The sequence below is a fragment of the Mesoplodon bidens genome (genome assembly GCF_964165515.1).
Source record: "Mesoplodon bidens genome assembly, chromosome: 10".
NCBI classification, from domain to species: Eukaryota; Metazoa; Chordata; class Mammalia; order Artiodactyla; family Ziphiidae; genus Mesoplodon; species Mesoplodon bidens.
The window spans coordinates 27,145,859-27,171,963 of record NC_138172.1 but is presented as its reverse complement, the minus strand read 5'-3'; the positions used below and the strand labels follow the sequence as shown (position 1 = coordinate 27,171,963).

General features: G+C 40.7%; 1 protein-coding gene across 11 annotated transcripts in view; it reads right to left on the bottom strand.

Annotated features, from left to right (window-relative positions):
* CADPS (calcium dependent secretion activator) overlaps window positions 1-25,770 on the bottom strand; it is a 478,170-nt gene extending 452,400 nt beyond the window's left edge. For all 11 annotated transcript variants that reach the window (XM_081245095.1, XM_081245093.1, XM_081245090.1 and 8 more), the window contains exon 1: window positions 25,180-25,770. In XM_081245095.1, the coding sequence (XP_081101221.1) occupies window positions 25,180-25,623 (444 nt within the window). In that variant the 5' untranslated portion in view covers window positions 25,624-25,770. The remainder of the gene's footprint in view (window positions 1-25,179) is intronic.
* Between the last annotated feature and the right edge of the window lie 335 nt (window positions 25,771-26,105).

The following is a 26,105-nucleotide window of genomic DNA, read 5'->3' as shown; positions in this document are numbered from 1 at the left end:
GCATCATAATTATCAAGAATGGGCTTTGAGAATTCAGATTTCCAAACTCCATTTAACCCCTGCTGCCCTGAAGTATTTGATGTAATTGGTTGATATGTCCCTTAAATCTTTTTTTTTTTTTTTGCGGTACGTGGGCCTCTCACCGCTGCGGCCTCTCCCGCTGGGCCCAGCCGCTCCGCGGCACGCGGGATCCTCCCAGACCGGGGCACGAACCCGCGCCCCCTGCATCGGCAGGCGGACTCTCAACCACTGCGCCACCAGGGAAGCCCCCCTTAAATCTCTTTTAATCTATCAGTGTTTCTTCCTCTTCCCCTTCTTCCTCCCTTTCTCTATCATCTATCTTCCCCTGCGATTTTGTTGTTATTGTTGAAGACACCGGGAGTTTTATTCTGAGGAGTATCTGATAACACCCACATTTTCCTGATTTCATCCCCAATTGTCATGCAGGTCTGTCATGCAGGCAGGTTCCTGTCTCACTTGTATTTCCTGTACTGTGACAGTTGGATCTAGATGACTGATCAGTTTCCCGTTCAATTTTCCGGCACCGCTACTCGATAGGCAGTGTGCTGTGCTTCCATACATAATGATACATAATGTCTAGTTATTTCTCTTTTTATTTTTTCAGCACTTAGGCTTTTACCCAGACCCATCAATTCATTAGGGACTGCAATTCTATCATTCCTTTTTCGTTTGTTACTTGACATGCTCAACCCCAGGGCTGCAGACCAGTGCCAGTCCAAGGCGTGTTAGGAATCGGGCCGCACATCAGGAGGCGAGCGGCGGGCGAGCCAGTGAAGCTTCATCTGCCGCTCCCCATCACATGCATTACCGCCTGATCCATACCTCACCCCCACTGTCCATGGAGAAATTGTCTTCCATGAAACCAGTCCCTCGTGCTGAAAAGGTTGGGGACTGCTGTTCTATAAGGAAAAACCCTTCCTTATCTGGTTGGCCTAAAGTACAGTCATAAGGAAAGAAAGGATAAATGCTTGATGCTTTCCCTTTAATAGTTTTCAAAATATAATGGTTTTCTAGCATCCTCCAGAAATGGCCAGTGAGATGAGTGTTTCTTCTTAGTATTATTATAAACTTAGGGATTGGAATAAATTTGACGGGTTTCAAATCATCGCAGTTATTATCCTTACTAATGGTCAACTGGCCCCCCTTTGGCCAGTCAGAGCCTATTTTACTAAGCTCCTGAGTCCCTGTGACATGACCCTAGTAGTCTCTGATAGCTTTGTTGATAACTAATGTGCTTTTTGATGTGACAAAATATTCTTGCCCCATCACTTCCAGTTACAAAATCCCATCAGCACTGCTTTTGAGATGACTTTTGCATCCATGCTTTATTTCTTTGTCCTCTGCCAGGAGTCAAGTTCAATTCATAATGGCCCCATCAAGAGATTGTTAACTCTTGCTATTTAGCTTGACCCACTTTCCCTAATCTTTCCTCACCCACACCCCAATGACTTATCCAAAAAAAACCAACTCATGTAAGCATAGTTTTCCCTTATTTAAAAATCTTCAGAAACTCATCTCTCCTTATATACAAAATAAGTCCAAATTTATTGACCTGATTTTTGAGGTTCACAATGATCTGGCCCCGGTTAGCCCTCATTTCACTTTGAATTTCCTGAAGCATATTCCACTCTAAAGCCAAACAATATCACCTCAATGCTTTAAAAATGTCCTGCAGTTCTCCACCTTCATGACTTTGCTTAAGCTGATCCCTCATTTCCACTTTTTTGAAATCACAGTAATAGTTCAGGACTCAGGTTAGAAGCTACCTTCTTCTGGGAGCTTTCACAAGCCAAGAATCGTCTTTGTCTCTTCCTTCTGGCATTTTTTACTCAACATTTCATATGTTAGTTACTCATCCACTTGTCTATGTAGCACAGAATGAACGCATAAATAACTACAAACTTAAAATAACTCAGATCAGAGCTATGTTACTGAATTTTCAATATTCAATTATTCTTTTATTTTAAGAAATGTTTAAAAGATACTGGACTGGGGCTTCCCTGGTGGCGCAGTGGTTGAGAGTCCGCCTGCCAATGCAGGGGACATGCGTTCGTGCCCAGGTCCGGGAAGATCCCACATGCGGTGGAGCGGCTGGGCCCGTGAGCCATGGCTGCTGAGCCTGTGCATCCGGAGCCTGTGCTCCGCAACGGGAGAGGCCACAAGAGTGAGAGGCCGCGTACCGCAAAAAAAAAAAAAAAAAAAAAAAGATACTGTACTGATAATATCTTCTGGCATCTTTTCTCCCAATTCTCCAGTGATATGTAAATAAGCTGCAAGCCCTAGGAAGCCTACCTAAGCAGTGATTCAAATGCTTTATCTCAAACTTGACATATTAATTTTGAACAAAGGGAATGAACTGAATTCTTAAATGAATAACAGAACAAACAGGGGAAAACATCACTGTGATCACTGCCACTTTTACTACCTCTTTCTGCAGGCAAACTAAAAAAATAAATATATAAAGAACCTCCAGAAAATAAAATATAATTCTACCAGGTCAAGTCAGAATGGATTCCATCATACTCAATCACACTGTTTTTCAATTCAGTATTTATAGCCTATAGTCAAGAATATAGTGGTATTTTGTGATAGGACATCTAAAATATATATGACCAAGTAAGTAAAAGGAAAGCCTGAATTCTCTTTTCTTAGTTTCCTTTTATGCTCAAACTACTTGAACGGCATGCATTTCAGCATTTTCAGGCCATTTGTTAAAAAAAAGAAAAGAAAAGAGAAAAAAGTTTTATTTGGAATGACTAAAACACAGAAACCTCAGATCAGAAAGCTTTAAAAGCGACTCACTTGTCAACAACTCCAACCCACAAGTTCAACCCTTCTTTGATTATGTAGATTGAGAGAATCTATGTGGTTGGAACTGATAGAATAAAATTACTAATCTCTCTGTTAAAACAAAAAGTGTCTCTGCATGTTCCTTTCATAGTTTTGCCCTGTGAAGGTCACAGCAAGCAATCAATGTATCTGGTGGCAGGAACATTCATCTGTTTTGGTGCAGGGAATTTTATTCCAGAGTCTCTAAATATGAAGTGTGTAATTTTAAGCTTCAGATCACACCTTTCTGAGGGAGGACACTCATTAATGACAAAGGGGGTTCCGGGAAATGCCTTTCAGATTGGGTGTTCTCTACAGTCCAAGAACATAGGAGACCAGTAAGCAGATTATTAACAGCTAGCTTAGGAGTTTTATATGTTGCTTTCCTTCATGGAGGTGGGTGAGAAACATGACCAGGGTGAGAAGAGTCTAGTTTACAAAAGATTGCATATATCTTTTGCTTGGATGGGATTGTGTGGTCATTAGAAAATGTGTTCCAGTTTCCTTAGCTTCTTTCCAATATGAAGCTGCTACCCTGAGCCTGGAAATACTTCCCCTTTGTGCATGATAAATTCTTCATTAAAAAGACAAATAATAGTGAAATTTAAATGCAGATGGAGTGCTAGTTTTTTTAACTTTTTAAAAGTTGGCTGCCTCTTATATTTTATAACATTTTTATTTCAAATATCCAAAAATAGAAATATTCATTCAATACATTTTTAAACTTTTAGTCTAGAATGAGGTATTTTGAATGAACCCTATTCAAAATAGACAAAGATCTCAGCATGGTAATTGGACTCTCTTCTCTTGGTGTATACTCAATTTTCACTACACGTAAGTTCCAATTATTTTCAAAGAAAACTATAACTATAATAAAATTAGTTGTCCTGATTTTATTTTCAAATTTTATATACCTGAAAGCATTCTCCTGCCATGTATAGTAGTAACAAAGAAGTCAATGTTAGCCAAGGAAATTGGAAGAAAAGGTAACCATATTGGAAAAGAAGTAAAATGATTATTTAAAATTTAAATAATTCATTATCAAGAAATACAAAAAATATCCTAAAATTGTTTAGAATGACAAGTAATAAATATTTGAAAAATTTGTATGTTTTATACATGTCAACAAAAACATAAAATACTGAAGAATTCCTCTTGTCCAATGCAATCAAGACAGCATTTGGTGGGTTAAAAAGAAAAAGTAGTTGGGCTTCCCTGGTGGCGCAGTGGTTGAGAGTCCGCCTGCTGATGCAGGGGACATGGGTTCGTGCCCTGGTCCGGGAAGATCCCACATGCTGCGGAGCGGCTGGGCCCGTGAGCCATGGCCGCTGAGCCTGCGCATCCGGAGCCTGTGCTCCGCAGCGGGAGAGGCCACAAGAGTGAGAGGCCCACATACAGCAAAAAAAAAAAAAAAAAAAGAAAAAGTAGTTGAAGTAGAGAATCATAACACATAAGGTAACAAATACCTAATTTTACTTAAAATTTATGATTCTTCATTTGCTGATTTTTTGATGTATGGTTACAACTTTGCCTTTATATATAGGTTTCACATCCTCATTAATATACATAACATATAGATGATTTCCAATTTTTATTTCTTGAGAGAGGAGTAAAAATTAAAGAACTTGCAAAGCAATCTGATCAAAAAATCCTTTAGATATTTATGACTTTTCCACCAAAACTGTACTGTAGCTTTGCCCAACTACAATTTAATGACATTTTCAGATGTAATTGAAACTTCCCAGAGCAATCAACTTGGTTAAAATAAACAAAGACTATCTTTTGTTTTTGCAATAATATATCATTAAGTTATATAACATTTAATTGAATTATGGAATTAACAATAACTATAGAAACTAGCCTAAACAGATTTGGGAAGCACAACTACTCTTGATGAGCAAATATCTCAGCTGATAGGGGCAGAAGTATATTAGACACCAGCCTATTAGCCCTGAGCACCTTTTCTTTGCAGAGGGAATAGAGAGTTTTGGTTAATGCAGGGAGTCACCTAAGAGTGCCCAAATAATAAATGTCATAGTTTAATTAGAAATAAATTTTACTATAAATATTTAGGGCATATATTTTGAAAAACTACAAAAATAAAATGAGATACATCGAAATATTTGAATTAATGCAGAGATTTTAATTCTTAGACAGGATTATTCAATGCCATAAAGATATGAGCTTTCCCTACATTATAGGGAAATTGTATAGATACAATGGAATTTTAATCAAAATCCAAATGACTTTTTATTTTAAAACTGAACAGAACCACTAAATAATATTTTCCCAAAAAATAAAAAATGCAAGAAGACACAGGGATATTCTGAAGAAGTGTAATAAAAGGAACTTCTCTGTTACTATATCTTAAAACCTACCAAAAGGTACTGTCATGAAATAAAGTAGTTATGGTGCAGGAAGGGAAACTTAGATTAATGGCTCTGTACCCAGGACACAAAAATAAAACCAAATATTAATAAGAATTTAGTGTATTTATAAAGAGGCATTTAACATAGATCGTGAGCAAATAGATTATTTAATCTATGGTGTTGAGACAACTGGCTAGTTGTTTGAAAAGAAAAGTGTGTTTCATATTTCATTCATTACACCATTATACATTTCAGATGAGTCAAAAATATAAAGGCAAAAAATGAAACCACAGAAGTTGCAGTAGAAAATATGCATAAACAGTTTTATAATCTTTGGGAAGAACAGGTACTTCTTTGCATGAAACCCAGAAACCATAAAGGGGGCAAGTGAACAGAGTTCACTACATTAAAAAATTCTGTTCAGCTAAATATAAATAGGCCAAGAACATGACAAATAAACACCAAAAAGGTCTAACAATGAATGACAAAACATAAATTGCACGTATATGACAAAGTGTTAATACCACTAAAATAGAAAGAGCTTTTAAAAATAAATAATAAATAGAAAAATGAATAGAATGTAACACAGAATTTGTAAAAGAACTATAAAGATGCAATAAATATGTAAAGAGGAAAGGTAAATACAGAATTTTAAAAATCACCCATCTGGTTGGCAAAACAAAACAAAAAATGATGTCCAGTTTTAACATGGGGAATCAGACATGCTCATGCCCCACTGGTGGGGATGTAAATATTTACATATGCTTTGGAAACTGGTAACAAATTTTAAACAAACATACTCTTTATATTAAGGGCATACACATTTGAAGAAGTGTGGAAAGATATGTGCACAAAGATACTCACTGTGGAACACATACAGTATTAAGAAACAGAAATCAATAAACAATTTGTTGAATAAATTATGGTTCATCCATAAACTGGATTGCTACAAGCTATTTAGGAGAAGACATATTTTATATTTACTGACATGGAAAGATTTTCTTTACATATTGTCCTGTAAAAATGCAGGATGCAAACATTATATATAGAATTACTACTTGCATATGAAGTATATATATAAAATATTGGTCTCCTTCTCTGTCTCCATGTAGGTAATATAATTATGTTTTATGTGTAGAGTGGATGTCTTTGGGTGGTGGGATAAGGGGATTACTTTTAGTTCTACTTTACATATTTCCATATTATTTGATTTTTCTGTAATAAACATGTTTTACTTTTTTTTTAACAGAAAAATATGTAAACTAGTCAACTTAAGTCAGACTAAGGAAGACTATTTCATTTAATTCATTTTACCATTTTAGTTATAATAAAAGCTAACACTGTGGTCAGACATGATTTATATCTAATCAACAAACTTTATTTTTGGCCAAAATATACATGGAGTTGGAAGGAAATAATTCTTATTTTGCTTCTCACATGATAAATAGGATTTTATTTCTACCTATGTCTGAATCTAAATATGCAAAATAAATTTGAGAGTTAAGACCTGATAATTTGAGTCCTGGAACTCCTGTTTTGGAGAGATACAGCATGGATACACTAGTTTTGCCAGTACCTCAAAATTACTTACAGAACAAGAGAATTTGCTACCTTATTGGAAGTCCAGATAAAAGGTAGGCTCCCAGTCTGACTTAATGTTTGGCTTTTTACTATCATCAGAAACTCAAGTTATTTCCATATCTCAACTATTTTACTATTTTCAGCCTTGGCTTCAGCCTATCTCCTCATTGTTTTTTTGTTTTTTGTTTTTTTAATGGAAGTATAGTTGATTTACAATGTTGTGTTAGTTTCACGTGTATAGCAAAGTGATACCACATCTTCTTTATCCATTCATCTGTTGATGAACCTTTAGCTTGCTTCCATGTCTTGGCTATTGTAAAGAGTGCTGCTATGAACACTGAGGTGCGTGTATCATTTCAAATTATAGTTCTCTCCAGATATATGCCCAGCAGTGGGATTTCAGGATCATACGGTACCTCCATTTTTAGTTTTTTAAGGAACCTCCATACTGCTCTCCATAGTGGTTATACCAATTTACATTACCACCAATCTTTAGCCAGACTCATCAAGAAAAAGAGGGAGAGGACCCAAATCAATAAAATCAGAAATGAAAAAGAAGTTACAACCAACACCACAGAAAAACAAAGGATCATCAGAGACTACCACAGCAACTATATGCCGATAAAATGGACAACCTAGAAGAAATGGACTAATTTCTAGAAAGGTACAATTTCCCAAGACTGAACCAGGAAGAAATAGAAAATATGAACAGACCAATTAAAAGTACTGAAATTGATTCTGTGATTTAAAAACTCCCAACAAACAAAAGTCCAGGACCAGATGGCTTCACAGGCAAATTCTACCAAACATTTAGAGAAGAGTTAACACCTATTCTTCTCAAACTCTTCCAAAAATTGCAGAGAAAGGAACACTTCCAAACTCATTCTGTGAGGCTAACATCACCCTGATACCAAAACTAAAGATACCACAAAAAAAGAAAATTACAGGCCAATATTACCACTGAACATAGATGCAAAAATCTTCAACAGAATACTAGCAAACTGAATCCAACAATACCTTAAAAGGATCATACACCATGATCAAGTGGGATTTATCCCAGGGATGTGAGGATTTTTCAATATCCGCAAATCAATCAATGTGATACATCACATCAAATTGAAAAATAAAAACCATATGATCATCTCAGTAGATACAGAAAAAGCTTTTGATAAAATTAAACATCCATTTATGATGAAAACTCTCCAGAAAGTGGGCACAGAGGGAATATACCTCAACATAATAAAGTCCATGTATGAAAAACCCACAGCTAACATCATACTCAACAGTAAAAAGCTGAAAGCATTTCCTTTAAGATCAGGAACAAGACCAAGACGTCCAGTCTCGCCACTTTTATTCAACATAGTTTTGGAAGTCCTAGCCATGGCAATCAGAGAAGAAATAGTAATAAAAGGAATCGAAATTGGAAAAGAAGAAGTAAAATTATCACTGTTTACAGATGACATGACACTCTACCGAGAAAGTCCCAAAGATGCTACCAGAAAACTACTAGAGCTCATCAATGACTTTAGTAAAGTTGCAGGATAGAAAATTAATACACAGAAATCTGTTGCATTTCTATACACTAACAACAAAAGATCAGAAAGAGAAATTAAGGAAAAAATCCCATTTATCATGGTTCTAATATGGTTGCCAGTAGCAATGGCACATTGCACATGTTTCCTTGGTGTGTCCATCAGGAGAGGAGAAGTAAAACTTTTCTCCCAAGCATGAAATACAAGTCCTTCCATTTAGTCTCACTGGATCAACTTAGGTCATGTGATCACCCATGAACCAATTGCATTTTTAGTACAGTGTCGTGTGCTGATTGCCTTGGACGGGGAAAAATAGTTACCTGGAAAAATTATAATTCTGTTTGACATCAGGGCATGAATAACAAGTAGGTAACCAATACTGTCCACTAAAAATAACAATTTCTGGTATTTACAAGGTACAATTGAAAGTTTCATTTGAATCATCTCAATTGGCTTATCATACTGATTAAAATTCACTGGATAATTTGGGGGATTATCCATATCACTTTAATTATATGTTTTGCTTAAATGAGTTTGGGGTCCTGGAGCAAGTGTAAATTTTCACCCAAATTAATAAATGTCTCACATTGCTGTTGTCCCCAAGGATCTGGCATTTTAAGTAGGCAGATAAATCTGGTGTAACTAAAATCAAAATAAATTACTGCATTCTCTAAATATCTTTGTTGCTATCATATTTGTAAAAAATCTCTGTTAAGACTTTTACTGTAAATCCTAGGAGTGAATTGTTTTTGTTCCAAAACCATAGCTCAATGACAGATAATATTGAGTAATAGATTTTGCCAGAAACAAAGAATATGCCAGAGGATAGTGATTAGAGAAATCCTCATATAAAAGCATTTGGAAGAGTACACAAAACAGAAACACACAGAGTTCTTACTGTAAGTGGAGAAGAGGAAAATGTTCTGGATCATAAATCACCCTAAATTTTGGTGTATATAATGTGTAGAATGTTAAATTTGGTTTTCTTTTCCATCAAGTCTTTTTGAACATGGTTGTTTATTGCCAGGTCATAAGAAGTAAACAGACACTTAATTTAGCATAATATTTAACTTATGCTGCAGCAGACCTACATTTCTTTCTTTAGTGAAAATGGATGGTTTTCTGCACACAGAGGTGAGAGTAAGTGACTACTGTGTTTTGCCCTCCTGTAAAGAGCTCAGCAGAGCCTTCCGACTCAAATCTTAATTGAATATTGACTAAAAGACAGATTTGAGCTCTCAGCACATAGAAGTACGGAAAAAAAAAAAGCTCGTTGGATCAAACAACAGACTCACAATTGTTTAGAACTGCTGCTTCGGGGGGGGTGGGGGAAATGTGCTTCTGATTAATTAAAACAAGTACAAATCTTAACCTGTGTCTGTTTACTCTGAAGGTCTATAATGCTGAATCATAACACACAGAAGTACCTAGGCTGCCTGAGGCGAGTAGATAGGAGAAAGAAATCCTTTTCTTTTCTCCATTGCCAGGCAAATAGAAAAGAAAGCTGGCAAATAATGTACGGTCATTGTCAAAGCTCATAGGAGGTAGTTTCTAACCTGGCCATGGAAAAATGCTGGAGCAAATCATGTCCTCTGCAAATAAGACATTCTGCTTGTGTCAACATATTCTTTGGAAAATTTGAAGCTTCAGTTGCCTTATAGGAAAACATATCACATCAAGACAAGGTCAAGGCCAATCACCCCCACCCCACCCCATTTGGCAATCACTCAGATGTCTGCATTATCTGTGATGGGCCCTAGGCCTCAGTTTAGTGGTACTCCCATGGGAGCTACTCGGGGGTACAGGTCATTTTCAAAGGCTCCCGACTGCCTATCAAATAAAGAACAACATACAAAGTCTACTAGTATTCAGTGTTTACCACTACCTGGTCCCAACCTCCGTTTCCAATCTTATGCCTTGTATGTGCTCTTTGTTCTAGCTTTGTGTGGCTTCTGTGTCTTTGCTCATGCTCTCCCTAGAAAACCTATTCTCCTGCCTCCCCGTATTCAAATACTACGTATTCCTCAGCTGCAGTGCACCCTCCTCCAGGAAGCCGACTGTGATCCTCAGGTAATTAATATAGTGTTCTGAAGCTCTAAGATGTTGTAATAACCTGTTGACCCAGGAAAACCTGAATCTTATCTTAGACCAAAGTCACCCATCTTCTCAGGAGACTGATGCACACAGATGACATTGACAAATGGAAAATAAAATCCCTCTTTATTATAAGAACTTTGGAAGACTTGGCTGGAGCATGTAACCTTTCTTTACCCCTAGGCCTACATCTAAATTTACCAACTCTATTAACATGTGAAAGGTAGAAAAGAGTATAGTACCCAACAATGTGCAGGAAGAAAAAGACTACTGGGAACCTTGTGCTTCCCTTTTAATGTAAGGGACTCTGACCACTAATAAATGCAGTCCAATATCTTTTCTGGAATCTTACCACTAATATCAGAATCTTTCCACTTGAGGAGGAGTGAGGAAGGGCAGGGAGTGTGAATGTACCCTACCCACCCACCCCCAGCCCCGCAGATGCCTGTGCAAACTGGGCTTAGTTTGGGGAATAGAATCATATGGTGGTAGGGACAAGTTCAAGAATCTCCCCTAGTCCGGTTGGCACTCTTAGAAATGTTCTCTCCAGATCCCATAGCTGTACCACAAGCCAGGCCCCCTCCATTGCCCTCCTGTAGGCTTGATATAAACCTGGGGTTATTATGGGGCTCAGGCCCTCTTGGGGCCAGATTAAGCTCCATGTGAATCCTTTAGGTCAAGTGGACTGTGCAGTGGAATCACATGTACACTTTCTGAAATGACACCAGGTCCAGCTCTATGGTCTTTGTCCAAGAGTCATTATGTCCTCCCCAATGTTATGCAGGAGTGTTTCTGCACCTGCACAGGAAGGTATCAGATACTGGTCACTGAAATTCAATATAATTTAAAGGGCAGGCACCTTGTTTTGCTTTTTTAAGATTTGTAAGAAGAGAAATGAACACTCATACCCCACGCATTATGACAAATACATAAAAGTTACTCTAATAAACTGCAGAGAAGGGTCAACAGTTGTTCCAATGGAATGCCTTTGAACTAGTGATTCAAGACCCTTCTACATATAGGCACTAATTTTCTGAGATTTTCTACAAATTTCCCCACAAAAATATAAAGATGATCTGTGTTGGATAAAACATTCAAGCCTAATACAAGACCTTTCCTCACACTGTGGAGACATTTACACCCCTCCCTCCTCTCCCTCCTCCATACTCTCCACACACTACGCTTAGATGAATCTCCTTAAAACCATTTAGTGGTCACGGCTTTGCTGTGCTCAGAATTCTCAGTGGTTCTCCATGGCCTACAGGATAAAGTACCCCCGCCTCCGCCCCACTCCTTTACACTTGTGGTGTTCATCCACAGTCGTGAACAAAACCTTTGTTCTTATTTCTTTTTATCTCCAATATTGGAATCTTACACAATCCTATTTGTTCAGAGGTCCTCAGACTTGCTTTGTATTATCTCATCTCTGAATACATGCAAGTGTCTTTCATTCCTCCCAAAATACATCACTTCCCCATCCTTTGATCTTCTCAGTTAGTTTGAGGCTTAATTCAAATGTCACTTCCTCCATCAAGCCTGGTCAAAGCCTATTTTATCTGTTAAGCAATTGAGTCACAGTGACCAGAATCTCGAAATTTTCCAGGGGCCTAAAAAAAGTCCGAGATCTCAAATGAAATGTACTGTCTCCAAAATGTACAACTAAAACTGGAAAATCAAAATTAATAAATGTTTATTTAAATGACTTCCAAATGTATGTCAACTTTATTCATTGTTAAATTTAGAGCTCCTAAAATATCACTACAATTAACAACAATTGGTGAGGTTGGGTTTTTTTCAGTTTGCCAAAGTTCCTATGAAGATATTATGATTCCTGAGAAATCATAGTCATTTATTAACCAAGTCATATAGACAAATAGTTTCAAAAGCAAGACTGAAAAAAATCCTTTCCAGTTTTTTCATAATAAAAAAGATAAGTGACTGTTGGAAGTGAGGTACATTTTAATATACTTGCTATAAGACTTTCTAAAAACGTGAGTCACTATGACTTTCAAAAGTCTTCAGTGGCCCTGTGACTTCAAGACCAGCTCCACGGTGGGGGGCCCCTAGATGTGTTCAGGAGGTCCAGGTTGGTGTTCTATGGCCCTGTGCAGCCAGTAGGACATCTCTGGACCCCACTCCCACTGCAAAACAGGGATTTAGAATACATACTCCACGTATGCAAAAATCTTGTTTTAAAGAAGAAATGAGGTTATCTCAGTGAACTTGCTATAAATGGTAGGGAATGTTTATTACTCTAAATAATCATGAATTCAACCAGCATAAATTCATGCATGAACTATTTACTGAGCACCTATTATGGTGCACCATCTACCAGACACTGGAGAATACTAAATGATCATCATTGTAGAGTCAGGAGAAATAGGTGTACGTTGAAGTAAGATGTGCCCAATGCCATAATATAATTAAAACAGCACAAGGTTAACAGTGCCAGCTACAGTCAGACCGCCTGGACTCCAACCCACCTCTACCTCTTACTAAATGTGTGACCTAGTGCAAGTTCCTTAACTACTTTGCCTCTTGGTTTCCTCATCTGTAGGGTTAAGAGGATTAGTACATATCTTATCAGGAATAAATGAGATAAAGCTTATAAACTTATAGAACAGTGAGTATACAGAGTAAACATCAAATAAATAGTCACTATTCATTCCTGTTCTTTTTAATGCCTAGGTGCCACTGTCTGCCTATGAGTGTGATGGGCAAGATGGGAAGGGCTTTTCAAGCTGGAGGAAGAGCATGTGCAAAGACACTGTGGCACAAAAGAGCATGTGATAACGCAGGGATGTTAAGGGCTTAATACAGGCTGAAGCCAAGGGTGCCGTGCAGAATTGCAGGAGTTGAAGCTGGGTGGGGAGGAAGGACCCAGTTATGCCATGCAAATGAGTTTAGAGTTTATCCTGTGTAGACAACAGAAAGCTGCAGAAGCATTCTGAGTAGGGAAAGGTCATGACTGGACTGGTGCTTCAGAATGATCACTATGGTAGATGGATGGAATGAGGGCAAGAAAGCAAGCAGAGAGAACAGTTAAAAGGTTATTGCAAAAGTCCATGCAAGCAGTCATGAGGGCCTAAAGCAGGGCACCAGTGATGAAGAGGAGAAAGAGACGAAAACTTTATCAGGAGGAACCTCAACAGGATGTGTGTATCCTTTGGTGGCAAGGACACGATGACCAACAGTGAAGATCTGAAGCTGAGTTGTGCACTTCAGCCTTGAATAGCTTGGTTATATAGGAGCACCAGAACTGTATTCCAGAACTGTAAGACAATACATTTATCTTCATTGAGTTCGAAAATAGAGGGGGAAGGAGTCTTAGTGAAAAATTCCACTGTTGAGTGGTCTGAGGACATCCTAGGGGAGATGTGATGGAGGTCAATGCTCTTCCAGGTGTAATGTGTAGACCTGTGTCATCTGTGAACTGCTCGTTACTGGTCTGCACCAAGATAAAGTGCTAGTACTGGAAATTACATCCACTCTATCATTAATCGGTTCAATTTAGCTGACACTTTTCTGTAGCAAGACTTTCTGGAAGAAAGCAGTGAGTTGATTTACATTCTAGTGCAAGTTCCTTATCTCGTTGTGGACCCATGACAAAACATTCACTGATTGCAGCAGTCTGAGACCACCCCTTCAGCAGCACTGAAGCACGGATTTGAGGTCTGGTGACAGGGCTGTCCTGGAGCCCCAGATTTGAGAATGCAAGTGTAGAGATGTTAGTAGCCAAAGCCATCATCAGTGGTGAGGCTGCTGAGAGACAGGACAGAGATGAGAAGAGGGCTGTACTAGTTTGCTAGGGCTGCTGTAACAAAGTACCACAAACTAGGTGGCTTAAACAACAGTAATTTATTGTCTTACAGCTGTTGGCAGGGTCAGCTCCTTCTGAGGGCTGTAAGGAAGAATATACTCCGTATCTGTCCCCTAGCTTCTGGCCATCTTTGGTGCTCCTCCCCTGTAGAAGAATCACTCCAATTTCTGCCTTCCTCTTCACATGCTGTTCTCCCTGTGTGCTTGTCTCTATGTCCAGATTTCCCCTCTCAATAAGGACACCAGTTATAATGGATTAGGGGCCACCCTAATGACCTCATCTTAACTAATTACATCTGCAAAGACCTTATTTCCAAATAAGTCCCTATTCTAAGGTACTGGGGGTTAGGACTTCAATGTATGGATTTGGGGGGGGGGACATAATCAACCCATAAAAGTGAGCCAAAGATGAAGACCTGAAAAAATATTTAAGATTCAGACACTTACCACATCCTGCCTTACACTATGAGCTCTGTGTTCAGTGTTGATGTACCTCAACTTCTCAAGCAGACTGATAGGTTCTTAGAGATCAGGAAAGCTGTTTTTCCATATTTTGCCTACAGAATTTAGTGAGTTTCTTGTATGTAGAAGTGGTTCAAAACAATGTCGTCTGATGATGTATAACAAACAAAAATTGAATATGGAAGAGCCCCCAAGAACTGTTTTGAACACAGTATGTTGTGACACACTGCCTTATAGGCAACAGTTGCTGTACTTGTCAGAAAAATCGCCAAAGGAGATGTTCAAGATATATTTTAACTCATTTGCTTAAACAACTCTATGCCTACCATCCACACCAAAAGGCTGTTCTTCTGCATGGGCAACAGAAGGCATAATTATTTGCAAGAATTTTCAGTGTTTTCCCTGTGCTTTCTTAAGTGGCACATTAGCTTCTCTGTACCACTGTGCATATTCTCCAAAATCCCATTGTCTTTCTGAAAGCACTACAGCCCCTGGAGGGTTTGAAACTTAGCATGTACTCCCCAAAAACTTAGGGATTAAAAAAAGAAGTTAACTGCAAAGTATCTCAAAACTTTCCTACTGCATGAAGTGGCCCTGAAAAACACATCGACAGGTTGCATTTTCCTCCCATAGGCTCTAGAGGACGTCAATATATTATCAGTTTATTCCATATCTCTCAATTTTAGAAGGGTAGCCAGGAGCTTGGAACACTTAGGGGTTTGATAATTCAATTTACTTTTCAAACTTCTCAAATGTTTGCTCTCCTTGTTAAAATGAAAGGAATGGCTTAGCAAAGATAATTTTCCCTTTGACTAGTGAAAGGCATCAGAAAAATCCATACCTAAGCAGTTTTTCTTTACAGACATTTCACACCCATCTTATATTCTTATTACCACATCCAATATGCGATAACACTACAGTCATTATTTATTTATCTAAACTACACTCTGAAGGGACTTTAAACAGCTTACAGTGAGGGAGAAAACAGTGCCAAAATCCCATGAGAATAAAAGTATAGAAAAGAAGCATATTTACTTATGTCTAAATATGTACAACTTAGATTCTATTATATAACTTTGGCAATATTGAGATTGCTAATATTTTCAACAGCCTAACTGTCGCTAGTGCTGTTGACTGCTCATTATTTTTTTTTCTTCAGAAAGAATTGAGTCAAATAAAACATATGTCCAATATGGAGATTTAGTTCTCACTTTGGCTTAAGGTTTGGTCACTTAAACATGCACTATGGTGATTCAAGTTCAACTGAGAGTCGGTCACTGCAAGAAATTCATCATTGCTTATGGTCTTTGAAAGAAGCCTTTCCTCTATAACGGATCTAGAAATTTGTCAGTTGTTGGTATAAATAAACCAGACTGGGAGGTGACTGATGGTATGTTTCTGCAACAAGAATTATTTTGAAACCATGGAGTAACTGGATTACCCTCCATGGTTTCCACTAAGAAGCTTTTGTAAAAGTATGTGAGTTGTGTCTCCATGAGAGAGGCAGACTGTATTTAAGAGCCCTCCATATCCTCTCCATAGAAACTTCCTAGGAAATAAAGCATCAGTGCAGAATTTCAACAGTCAATGTCTACAAGCACCTACTATGTTCCAGGCACTGTTTTAGGAGATGGGGAATCAAAGAGGAATAAAATGTGGTCCCTGTCTTTGGGATTCCTACAGTCTAGTGGGAAAGAGGTACTCACAGAAAAGATAATTTAAATATAATGTATAGGAGGAAAAGGAGCAATAGACTAGGGAATTACGGTAGCATTTAGCCCAACATAAAGATTTAGGTAAGGTTTCTTGATGGAGGTAACACCTGAGTTAATTAAGAAACAAACAACAGCAAATCAAGACAAATGAGAAAGATGTTCTGACAGGAGGAAGAGCATGAAAAAAGGTATTGTAGTTTGAAATAGCATATAGGGGGCATTTGGTGGACAAAAATGCAACAATACCGTTATTGCTACTAGGTCACAAAACTGACCAGGGATTTGAACCAGAGACCGATGGCCTGCAGAGTTAATGAAGTGTCTCAACAAAAGAGAAATAGGGATGTATTGTACCCTCAACATCATCTATTCTGTAGACAATGCTATCTTGGTAACCATTGCCTTCTCTGGGTTGGCTTATATGTCAATAATGATGATCAGGATGATGGTAACAGTAAGGCTTACTCTGGTCAGAACTTCACATACAGCCCTTTCACAGATAAAAATAACACAAAATTGCACATATCAACTTAGCAATAACAAGAACAAATACTTACATACCACTTACCACAGGCCAGGCATTGTTCTAAGAGCTTTACTGTATTATCTCACTGAATTTTCACAAGAACTCAATGATGGAGCTACCATTACTATCCCCACTTTACTGATGAGTAAACTGAGCCACAGAGAGTTTAAGTAAGTTGCCCCAAATCACAGAGCCAGTGTGGGGTACATCCAAGAAAGCAAACCTAGGCATTCAAGTTTCAGAGTTTATGCTTTTAACCACCATCCTTCACTACCCATTGCATGTCAAAAGCAATGACCAAACAGATGTATATGTATGACTGATTCACTTTGTTATAAAGCAGAAACTAAAAAAAAAAAAAAAGCAATGACCAGACTTTGAATCATTGACTGACTTTATCCCCTTTTCTTTACCTGCTAACAATAGAGAAGTAATTGTTATATGCTTGGACGGACAAAAGAAAAAAATAATAAGGTAATTCTGATTGTCAGCCTTCCAATTCTGCAGAAACTATAAATCTGATCCCAACAGAGAAACTCTTGCCAGACACAGGGAACAAAGAGTTCCAAGTTCTAGATCTTTTTCTTGGATGCATTACAGAGGCCAGGGTCAGACCATCAGTATCTGAACAGCAATGGCGAGAAGAGACGGTGTTGGCAAGAACCAGAGAGCTGGAGTCCTAACAACCATAAACATATGACGTTCCTTTAGAACAAGCAAGTGATTAACATTCCATGATTTAAGTGATGGCTGGTAGTCTTATTTCTATTGCTTTTTGCAGACTCATAAAAACTCAGGCTCAGCTTTGCTACATCTTCCAATTAGAAGAGAAGCCAGAAATATAAATTTTTACATGAAATAACTTGAAAGCTTTAAATACTGAGAAGTCTAAAATACATTGTAGACAAAACAAAACATATATTGGGTCAGTTTCATCCCATAGGCTGAGTCTCTTGTGTATTTCTGTAGCCTTATAATCTTTTAAGATCTCACCTCCTCATCTAAAAATGTAGACAGAGTGAACTTTATGTCAGATTCTTTGAAGACAATGCCTTACTTTGCAATGTGAATACATACCAAATACAAGTTTGAATGAAATGATAAGTCTCGATAATTAGTAACCTCATTTCCCAGAAAGAAATATCAACTATTATATGCAGAGGTGAAAGTAGAGATTATTTGAGGCTTCCCTATCCCCTCTTCATAAGGCAGATGAAGAAATTACACCAGAGACAGACAATGACTTGCCCACAATCAGTGGTTTATTAATGGTAGAATTTGAGCTCAAACACAAGTTTCAATACATAACCTTTCTCCTCATCAGCCAGCTTTCTTTATTCTGTCAAGGAAGTCATTTGAACTCCTAGATCCAGCCATGCCTGCAGTCAATCACCCTGCACTGGATTTTTCAATTACATGTACCAGTAAACCTTTCCCCTCCCCCTTATTTTCCTATTGATGTAGCCACTTCAGTTGGGTTTCTGTCACTTGCAACCAAAAGAATGGGACTATTAGTCCCAGAAACAATGACTCCTTTCCACATTCCTGCTACATCCTGCTCTTCTCCAAACGGGAATACCTGCCTTTCCTTATGCTTACACAAATCATACAAATTCTTTAAGACCTAGTGAAACTGAGCAGGATCCTGTGGGGCTCCTGGGCATGGAAGCCTTTCTGTGTCCCCCATTTCTGGTTTGAAGGGAATAGGCTTCAGCCTCCATGATCTTCCCTGAGTTCCAAAGGTCAGGTTCAAACAGTTGCTAATCAGGGAAGGGAGGGGATGCAGAGACAAGGGATGAGCAGTCAAGAAACAATCGTGTGGGCTTGGGACACGATCCTGGTTCTGACTCAAGGGATACACATAACAGTATCTTTGAATTCTTCTGCAGAACTAGAATCCCCCAACAAAATGGAAGATGTTATCTACTTGATGAAGCATTCTTCATTCCAGAGAGAAGATCAGGAGACCACCTGAGTCCAGATTAAAGGAATACAGGCCTTACACACACGCTGATCCTTATCAGCAACACGCCACCGCCCCCCCCAACCATTGCTATAAAACTCCTCACCAAATTCCCCCCCGTTGGGACCCACAGTTTTGTAGGGCACGAGCCCACTGTGTCCCCCTTTGCCTGGCAAAGCAATAAAGCTATTCTTTTCTACTTCACCCAAAAGTCTGTCTCTGAGATTCGATTCGGCACCAGCGCACAGAGGCTGACTTTTCGGCATCATTAACCCTACTCTAGTTCCCCCATGAAGATTTTCCCTACTACTATATCCAATCCTGTGTGTGTGCGTGTGTGCGTCCACATACGTACTCTGTCTCCCTCCCCTACTTTAGTATTTGTAATCAGCATCTTACAATTAAACACTATCTTATTCTCAATTTATTTGATATCTTCCAAACTAGAACATAAGCTGCCAATTCAGAAGCATATCTCAAAGCTATCTTCTGGTTCTGCCATGAAGCCAGAGAGAGAACTGGTCTTTTTCAGAACTTAGCTTTACGTTAGTAGAACTCTCCTGATCATTCCAACTTAAGCTGTATAGACACTGGGACCCAAATACTGGTTATATTTCAATGTGATGGCCTATGGTTTTGTATTAAATTTGCTTTTGCCAGAAAAAGACCTTGGAATCATTTGACGTTTACCATTTTACAAAGTACAACATTTTAGGGATGAATGATTTAATTTCCTTTGTTCTTCAGTCCAGTTTTAGGGACGCAAAAGGCTATTCCAAGTGTGTAATGAGGCAAGAACTTCTCTTATTACTTTTTTGGTATCCTGCATCTTCAAAATGTCTCTACTAGTACCAGTGCATGACAGTTCCTGCCCATTGCATCAAGAAGATTGGGGAGGAAATGCCAAAAAGCATATTGAAAGAATTCAATTCTTTCCCTGAAGAAGAGAAAAACATATAATTCTTTTTGAAGGAATCCTGGGTTGAACAGTCGCTTAGTTTTCTCAAAAGGTGAGAATATTTTATTTTTTTAAATGCAAATTGTGTTGCCCCGACAAACAACCCTTCAGAATTTTGAATAGTGGAGCTAACCCAAGTGCCTCAAAGAACATCTGAATGCATGAATCACCATTATTGATTTAAAATACACACACACACATATATAGTTCCCTAGCACTAGGTCTTAAATTTTACTCAAGTTATGGGTTTTTGAGTCATAACTGAACAACAAAGTCAAAGAAGTTAATGAATAAAGAAGGAATTTCTCTGGCTAACAGTGACTCAGTGTTAGCCATAATTTTAGGGCAAAATATAAGCTGAATCACATGGAAATGAGTAACTTGAACTTACAACACATTTGGCCTAGTCAACAGTTCTCTTGAATGAAGAATTCATATAGAACTGACACAACTTTAGGATTGCCCCTTTCTCTCATCATATACATACAGACACACATGCATACACACCTGCATATGCACACATAATATTCATTTTGGACATTTGTAACCCAGGCGTTACGAATAGTTCCTAGCTAACTAAAAAAAAAAAAAAAAAAAACAACAACAAAAAAAGCAAAAAAACTAGTCATGTCAATCTACACATTACACAGAATTCTTTACAGTGCCTGCTTTTACATTCCCTCAAGAACATCTATAAGTAGCTAGTTCACATGAGGTAGCCACTCATCACCATTACTACATAACTTAGAAACATATGGTGTAGCTCTGCCATGCCAACTTCTAGGTATTCACTCTAGCATTCTGACAAAAGAAGAAAAAACAAGTTCAGAACTGTTTTTCAAATTGTCATTTATCAGCTGCTGAAACATACATGGTGACAGCCTGATGACTAGGTTTTTGTTGTGGACATAAATTATCATTACCTGCATGTTATATTTAGATTCACAGTAGTACAAGGAAAATATACCTACAAATGATAAAATATTGAAACTGAGCAAAACCCTGTGGGGCTCCCAGGTACAAATGCTTTCTGTGTCCCCCTTTTCTTGTTTGTAGGAAATAGGCTTCACTTAACCTCTATGACCTTCCCTGAGTTCCAAAGGGCAGGTTCAGTTGCTAATCAGGGAAGGGATAGGATGCAGAGACAAGTGGGGAGCAGTCAAGAAACAAAAATGCAGCCTTGGGTCAGGGTCCTGGTTCCTCCTCAAGGAATATACGTAACACTATCTTGGAGCTCTTTTGCAGAACTAAGGCCCACACCCAGGTGGAGGAGGGCAACTTCTGGCTGAGCGCAAGATTCCCGGAGCACCGCCCTGTTACATCACCACCAACCAATCAGAAGAAAGTCACACACCCTGGAGCCCTCACCCCAAATTCTGCCTATAAAAACCTCCCTCCAAACCATCAGGAATTTCGGGATTTTTGAGCATGAGCCATCCATTCTTCTTGCTTGGCTCTGCAATAAACCTTTCTCTGCTCCAAATTCCTACATTTCCATTTATTTGGCCTCACTGTGCCTCGGGCACACAAACTGTGTTCGGTAACAATATGTTTTCACATAGTCTGTTTCGAGTCCCCTCTTTTAAGTGAGAAGAGTGTTAGAAAGTCTAGGCATTCTCTTTCCCAGTAAAAGTAAAACCGAAGTAATTAACTATCAGAATGATCCAGCAACAGCACCTTTTTCCTCTACTTCCCAATCGTTCTTCTGAGCTAAAATACTTTTTTTTTTCCCAGCTCAAACCGCACAGACAGACTGACAATAGTCTGCTGTTCAGATTTACCAGCTAACAGCCCATCTCTCTCCTTCACACTCTTTACGAAGTTAGTACTTAAACGATTATTTTGCCTATGTTGACTATTTGATAGGTGCCCAAAGGGGGAGGGGCAGGTCTTTCTCAACTCAAATAGAAATAATCCTGAGTAAAGAAGTACAGGAGACATGCTATAACTTCTATGTTTAACTTTAGAATATTCCTGGCCAGTGTTGTATATGAAAAAGATAGGATGAGAGAACTCCATGCCTAAATTCCCACCCTGTCACCTGTCTACACAGTGCTTTAGGCAAATTACAAAACCTCTCTGAGTCTCAGCTTTCTTTTCTAAAAATGAGGATGTAATTCCTGAAATATGAAGAGAACTTAAAATGATCTAAGAACAGAAGTAGGAAGTTAGGTTAAAAACGAAGGAAATTTAAATAAACTGTAGATTTTAGTTAACAATAATGTTAACAATAATGTATCACGATTGGTTCTTTAATTGTAACACATATACCATACTGCTGTAAGATAATTATAGGGGAAAACTGCGTCTGGGTTGTATGGAAACTCTCTGTACTCTTTTCTCAATTTTTCAGTAAATCTAAAACTCTCCTGAAAAACTAAAGTCTATTTTTTTTAAAATGACCTAAGGTAGGTGCCTTGCACATAGTAGGTACTTGAAAAATGGTAGCCAGTGTTATGACATAGACTATTTGGTTTCATAAAGTCTATTAAACTCTGTACAATATGACCTTTTTCCCCTCAACTTTATGGAGATATAATTGACATAGAACACTGTGTAACTTTAAGGAATACAGCATGAGGATTTGACAATATGACCTTTTCCTCAGTTCAACAATTCTTTTTCATCATTTTCTACCCGACCCCATGCCACCCTATTCCCTTTCTCTACATCATTTTTCCTCTTTTTCTAATTCATCCATTTCTATTCTACTACAAACTCATGTTTACTTTACAACTAGTTTTTATTTCTTCAAGACTAATTCATCAATCTTATTTGTCGGCTTTAAATTTTACCACACTGATTACGCAAACTTTTAGTTACTTTCAATGACTGCTCCTTAAAAAAAAAAAAAAAAGTTCAAGCTTTCTACTTGGAGAAAAATAGCAGAACAGCTTTTTTCCAGAAAGGCACGAAACACTTAAAAGATACAGTAATGGGTAGAACTCGTTTTCTGTTGTAATAAAGAGATAGATATTCAGCTTCCCAGTATAGACAACAGCCGTGAGGCAGCTTTGCCGGGATATGTATTTAGTCTGCTGCAACAACTAAAAATAGTTTGACCAAATGCCAGTGTTATCAACCTGTCCTGGAGTCCATCTGATATTAAGGTCATGTGTAAAAACAGAACTCACTTGCCCCTCAAAACCATAGCTTTGGGGCTTCCCTGGTGGTGCAGTGGTTGAGAGTCCGCCTGCCGATGCAGGGGACTCGGGTTCGTGCTCCGGTTCAGGAAGATCCCACATGCCGCGGAGCGGCTGGGCCTGTGAGCCGTGGCCGCTGAGCCTGTGCGACCGGAGCCTGTGCTCTGCAGTGGGAGAAGCCACAACAGTGAGAGGCCCGCGTACCGCAAAAAAACAAAAAACAAAAAACCACAGCTTTGAATAGATCCAGGTAAAACATACCAGATCAGATCAGAAAAACTAGCCTCATGACGATCTTTCTGGCTAAAGGTTCTGTTTAGAAGAAATGGGTCTTCATGAAAATGGATTTCTTTCCCCATTCTGGTGCTGGATTTCAGCCTCTATTGGAAGGACAGAGCTATAGAGCCTTTTGACTGATAAAGGGAAGTTTGTTTTTTAACTTTTAAGTGACAACAGTTTTCATTGCCAAAGGAACAGGATATCTTTAGCAGGTGCTGTTAATAGTTAATAATGGGATAGATTTTGGAGACAGAATTGCCCCTGCTATCAAGACACAATTACCAAAATAATTCCAACCTGAAACTTGAAACATCAGGCCCTGTGGACCCAAACCCAACCTTAAAAGAATATCCAAAAACTTGTACTGTTCGGAGAATACTTTTGCTCTACTGTAGCTCAAAATCCTCATTGAAAAAGCAAGGGACCACTGATGGGGGTTTGAGAGTAGAAGTGTAGCCCACCTGCTCTTTCTCAACCAGGAAATGAGTTTTATTTTTTAATAAAACTGATACCCAAGCTTGTGATAGCCGAAATAAATCATCAGCTCTGGGTGGTGCGTGTACGTATACAAGCAAAGCAAACAGAGAAATCTGTGTTAACTCAAGATAAGGCTGGATAAATATAGGAAAACCCAGCAGTCTACTACAGGCAGCACGTAATTCAGTCTCAAATGGCAGCAACCGAGAAATTCACTATTTTAAGAAATTGGTCTCCTAACCTCCATGGGGTTAGAGCTAGCTTTATCGCCCCTCACACCGCCCCTCTAGGGGCTTCACTGGTTTTTCTGTTAGTCCAGCTGCTGCAGATTCATCTAAAAGAGAACGGGATGCTTTCTTCACTCACTCACTGCAGCTGGGGACCTGACCCCTTCTCTTCTGGGCCGACGCCCTCGACCTGCATTAACTAACCCCTCCTTTCTCTGGCTGGAGAACAGCTGATAGAAATAAGCACTTTTTTTCACATCAAAGGCAGCCCAGAGCCTCCTCAGCCTTGCCAGCCTCAGACACAAAAAGCTTTTGATGCTTATAATTGCGAGGCTTTTTCCAGCTGCACTTTATCAAGCTAGCAGCGCCAGGGCTTGGAGGGCCTCGCAGAACCAGAAGGTGGCGGCGAAGTCACCTTGGGAAAAGAAGGGGGTCAGTGGGGGTAAGGCAGAAGGGCTGACCCGGGCATTAGGACCAGACGGCGCGCCCCTGCTCTGGGGTCAGTGAGCAAGGGGAAGGGAGATTGGAGGGAAGCCCAGCCAGAGTGAAGCGGTGTCCAAGGACCCCCGAGGCGACCCTAATAGGTGATCAGATGACCCGGGCGGAGGGTGCCCTTCGCAGCATCACGGGAAGCTTCGCTTTCTGGGCTCGCTTCCTCCCGCCTGCCCCTGCGGTTGCTCTCTGCCCGCGTTAGCCTGAGAGCGGCTCGGAGGCGCTCTACTCGCTCCGCACCGGAGCCCCCCCTCTGCCGGGCGCCCCCGCCCGCCCGCCCAGCGCACGCCCAGGAGGGCGGGCCGGGAGTTGAGCGCAGCCGCCCGCCGCCGGAGAGTGCTGGGAGCCCTGCAAGCAAGCCAGGCCTCTCTGGGCGCCGCGGGCTGCAAATCACTCCCCGAGCCTCCCGGGCCACAAAGCGGGACTTGCCCGCCTCGCTCCCCGAGAGGGAGGCCCGGGCACTGGATGCTGCGCTCCAGGCTCCTTGCCGGGCCCGGGCAGCTCCTGGCGCGCTCCGGGCTGGGTTGGGCCAGGCCCAGCCGCGGAGAGGGGGCCTCGTAACCCCTTCCCCCGGGCGCGGTCTCCTCCGCCTCCAGCTCCTCCTCGCCAGCTGCGCCGCCAGCTCCCATTGTGCGCCCCGCTCGCCTGGCGACATCCCGGCGCTACTCCCTGGGCCTCCCAGGCGCACCTACCTTCTGCTGCCGGCGAGCCATGTCGGTGGGCTGCTTGGCGTTGAAGGGGTAGGCGATGCACCGCATCACGAACACGTAGAGCTGCAGCCTCTTCTTCCTCTCCTCCTCCTCTTTTTGCAGCCGTTCCAACTCCTCCTTCTCCTTCTCGCTCGCGACCGACGGGCTGGGGCTGGAGGGCCGGCCGCCACCGGCGCGGCTGCTGGGCTGCAGACCCCCGGCCCCGCCGCCGCTGCTCGCGCCGCTGCCCCCGCCGCCGCCGGCGCCCGCCCCGGCTCCGGCTCCGGCGCCGCCGCCGACCCCCAGCCCGGCGCCGCCGCCCGAGCCTTCGCTGGTGCGGCTGGGAGACAGGCGCGCGCTGGACGCGGCCGAGCTGAGCACATCCTTGCTGCTCTCCTCCTCCAAGATCTCATCCGATTCCTCTTCGCTGGATGAAGGGTCCAGCATGGTGGCGCCTGGGGAGGGGGGGGTCCCTGGAGCCCCTGGCTTGGGGTGCAAAAGGTGGGGGGCGCTGGAGGCAGCTGGGGGTCGGCTCTCCCGGATGGCCGCTTCTCCCCAAATCAGGGAGCGGGCGCGCTGCTGCTCAGCCTCGGCCGCCGCGACTGCTTCCTCCGCCCGGCGTTCGAGAGCTGGGCTCAGACTCAGAAGCACGAGGGGAGGAGGGGGAGGGAGGGTTGCGTCCGTGGACCCGAGGTGGGCAAGGGGGAGAGTCAGTTGCGAGCCCCGAGCCCGCAGCCGGATGCCATCTGCAGCCGCTGAAGGAGGCGCCTCCAGAAAAGATGCCGAGTGTTGCAAGCTGTCGGTGCAGCCTAGAGCCGAAGAGGCATCTTGCCGATTGGGGAGGGAGCGGCGCTTACGTGTTTATTGGCTTAACTCTCCCCTGTCCGCGGCGTAAGGGTGGCTGCAGAGGGCTGGAGCGGGGAGAGCAC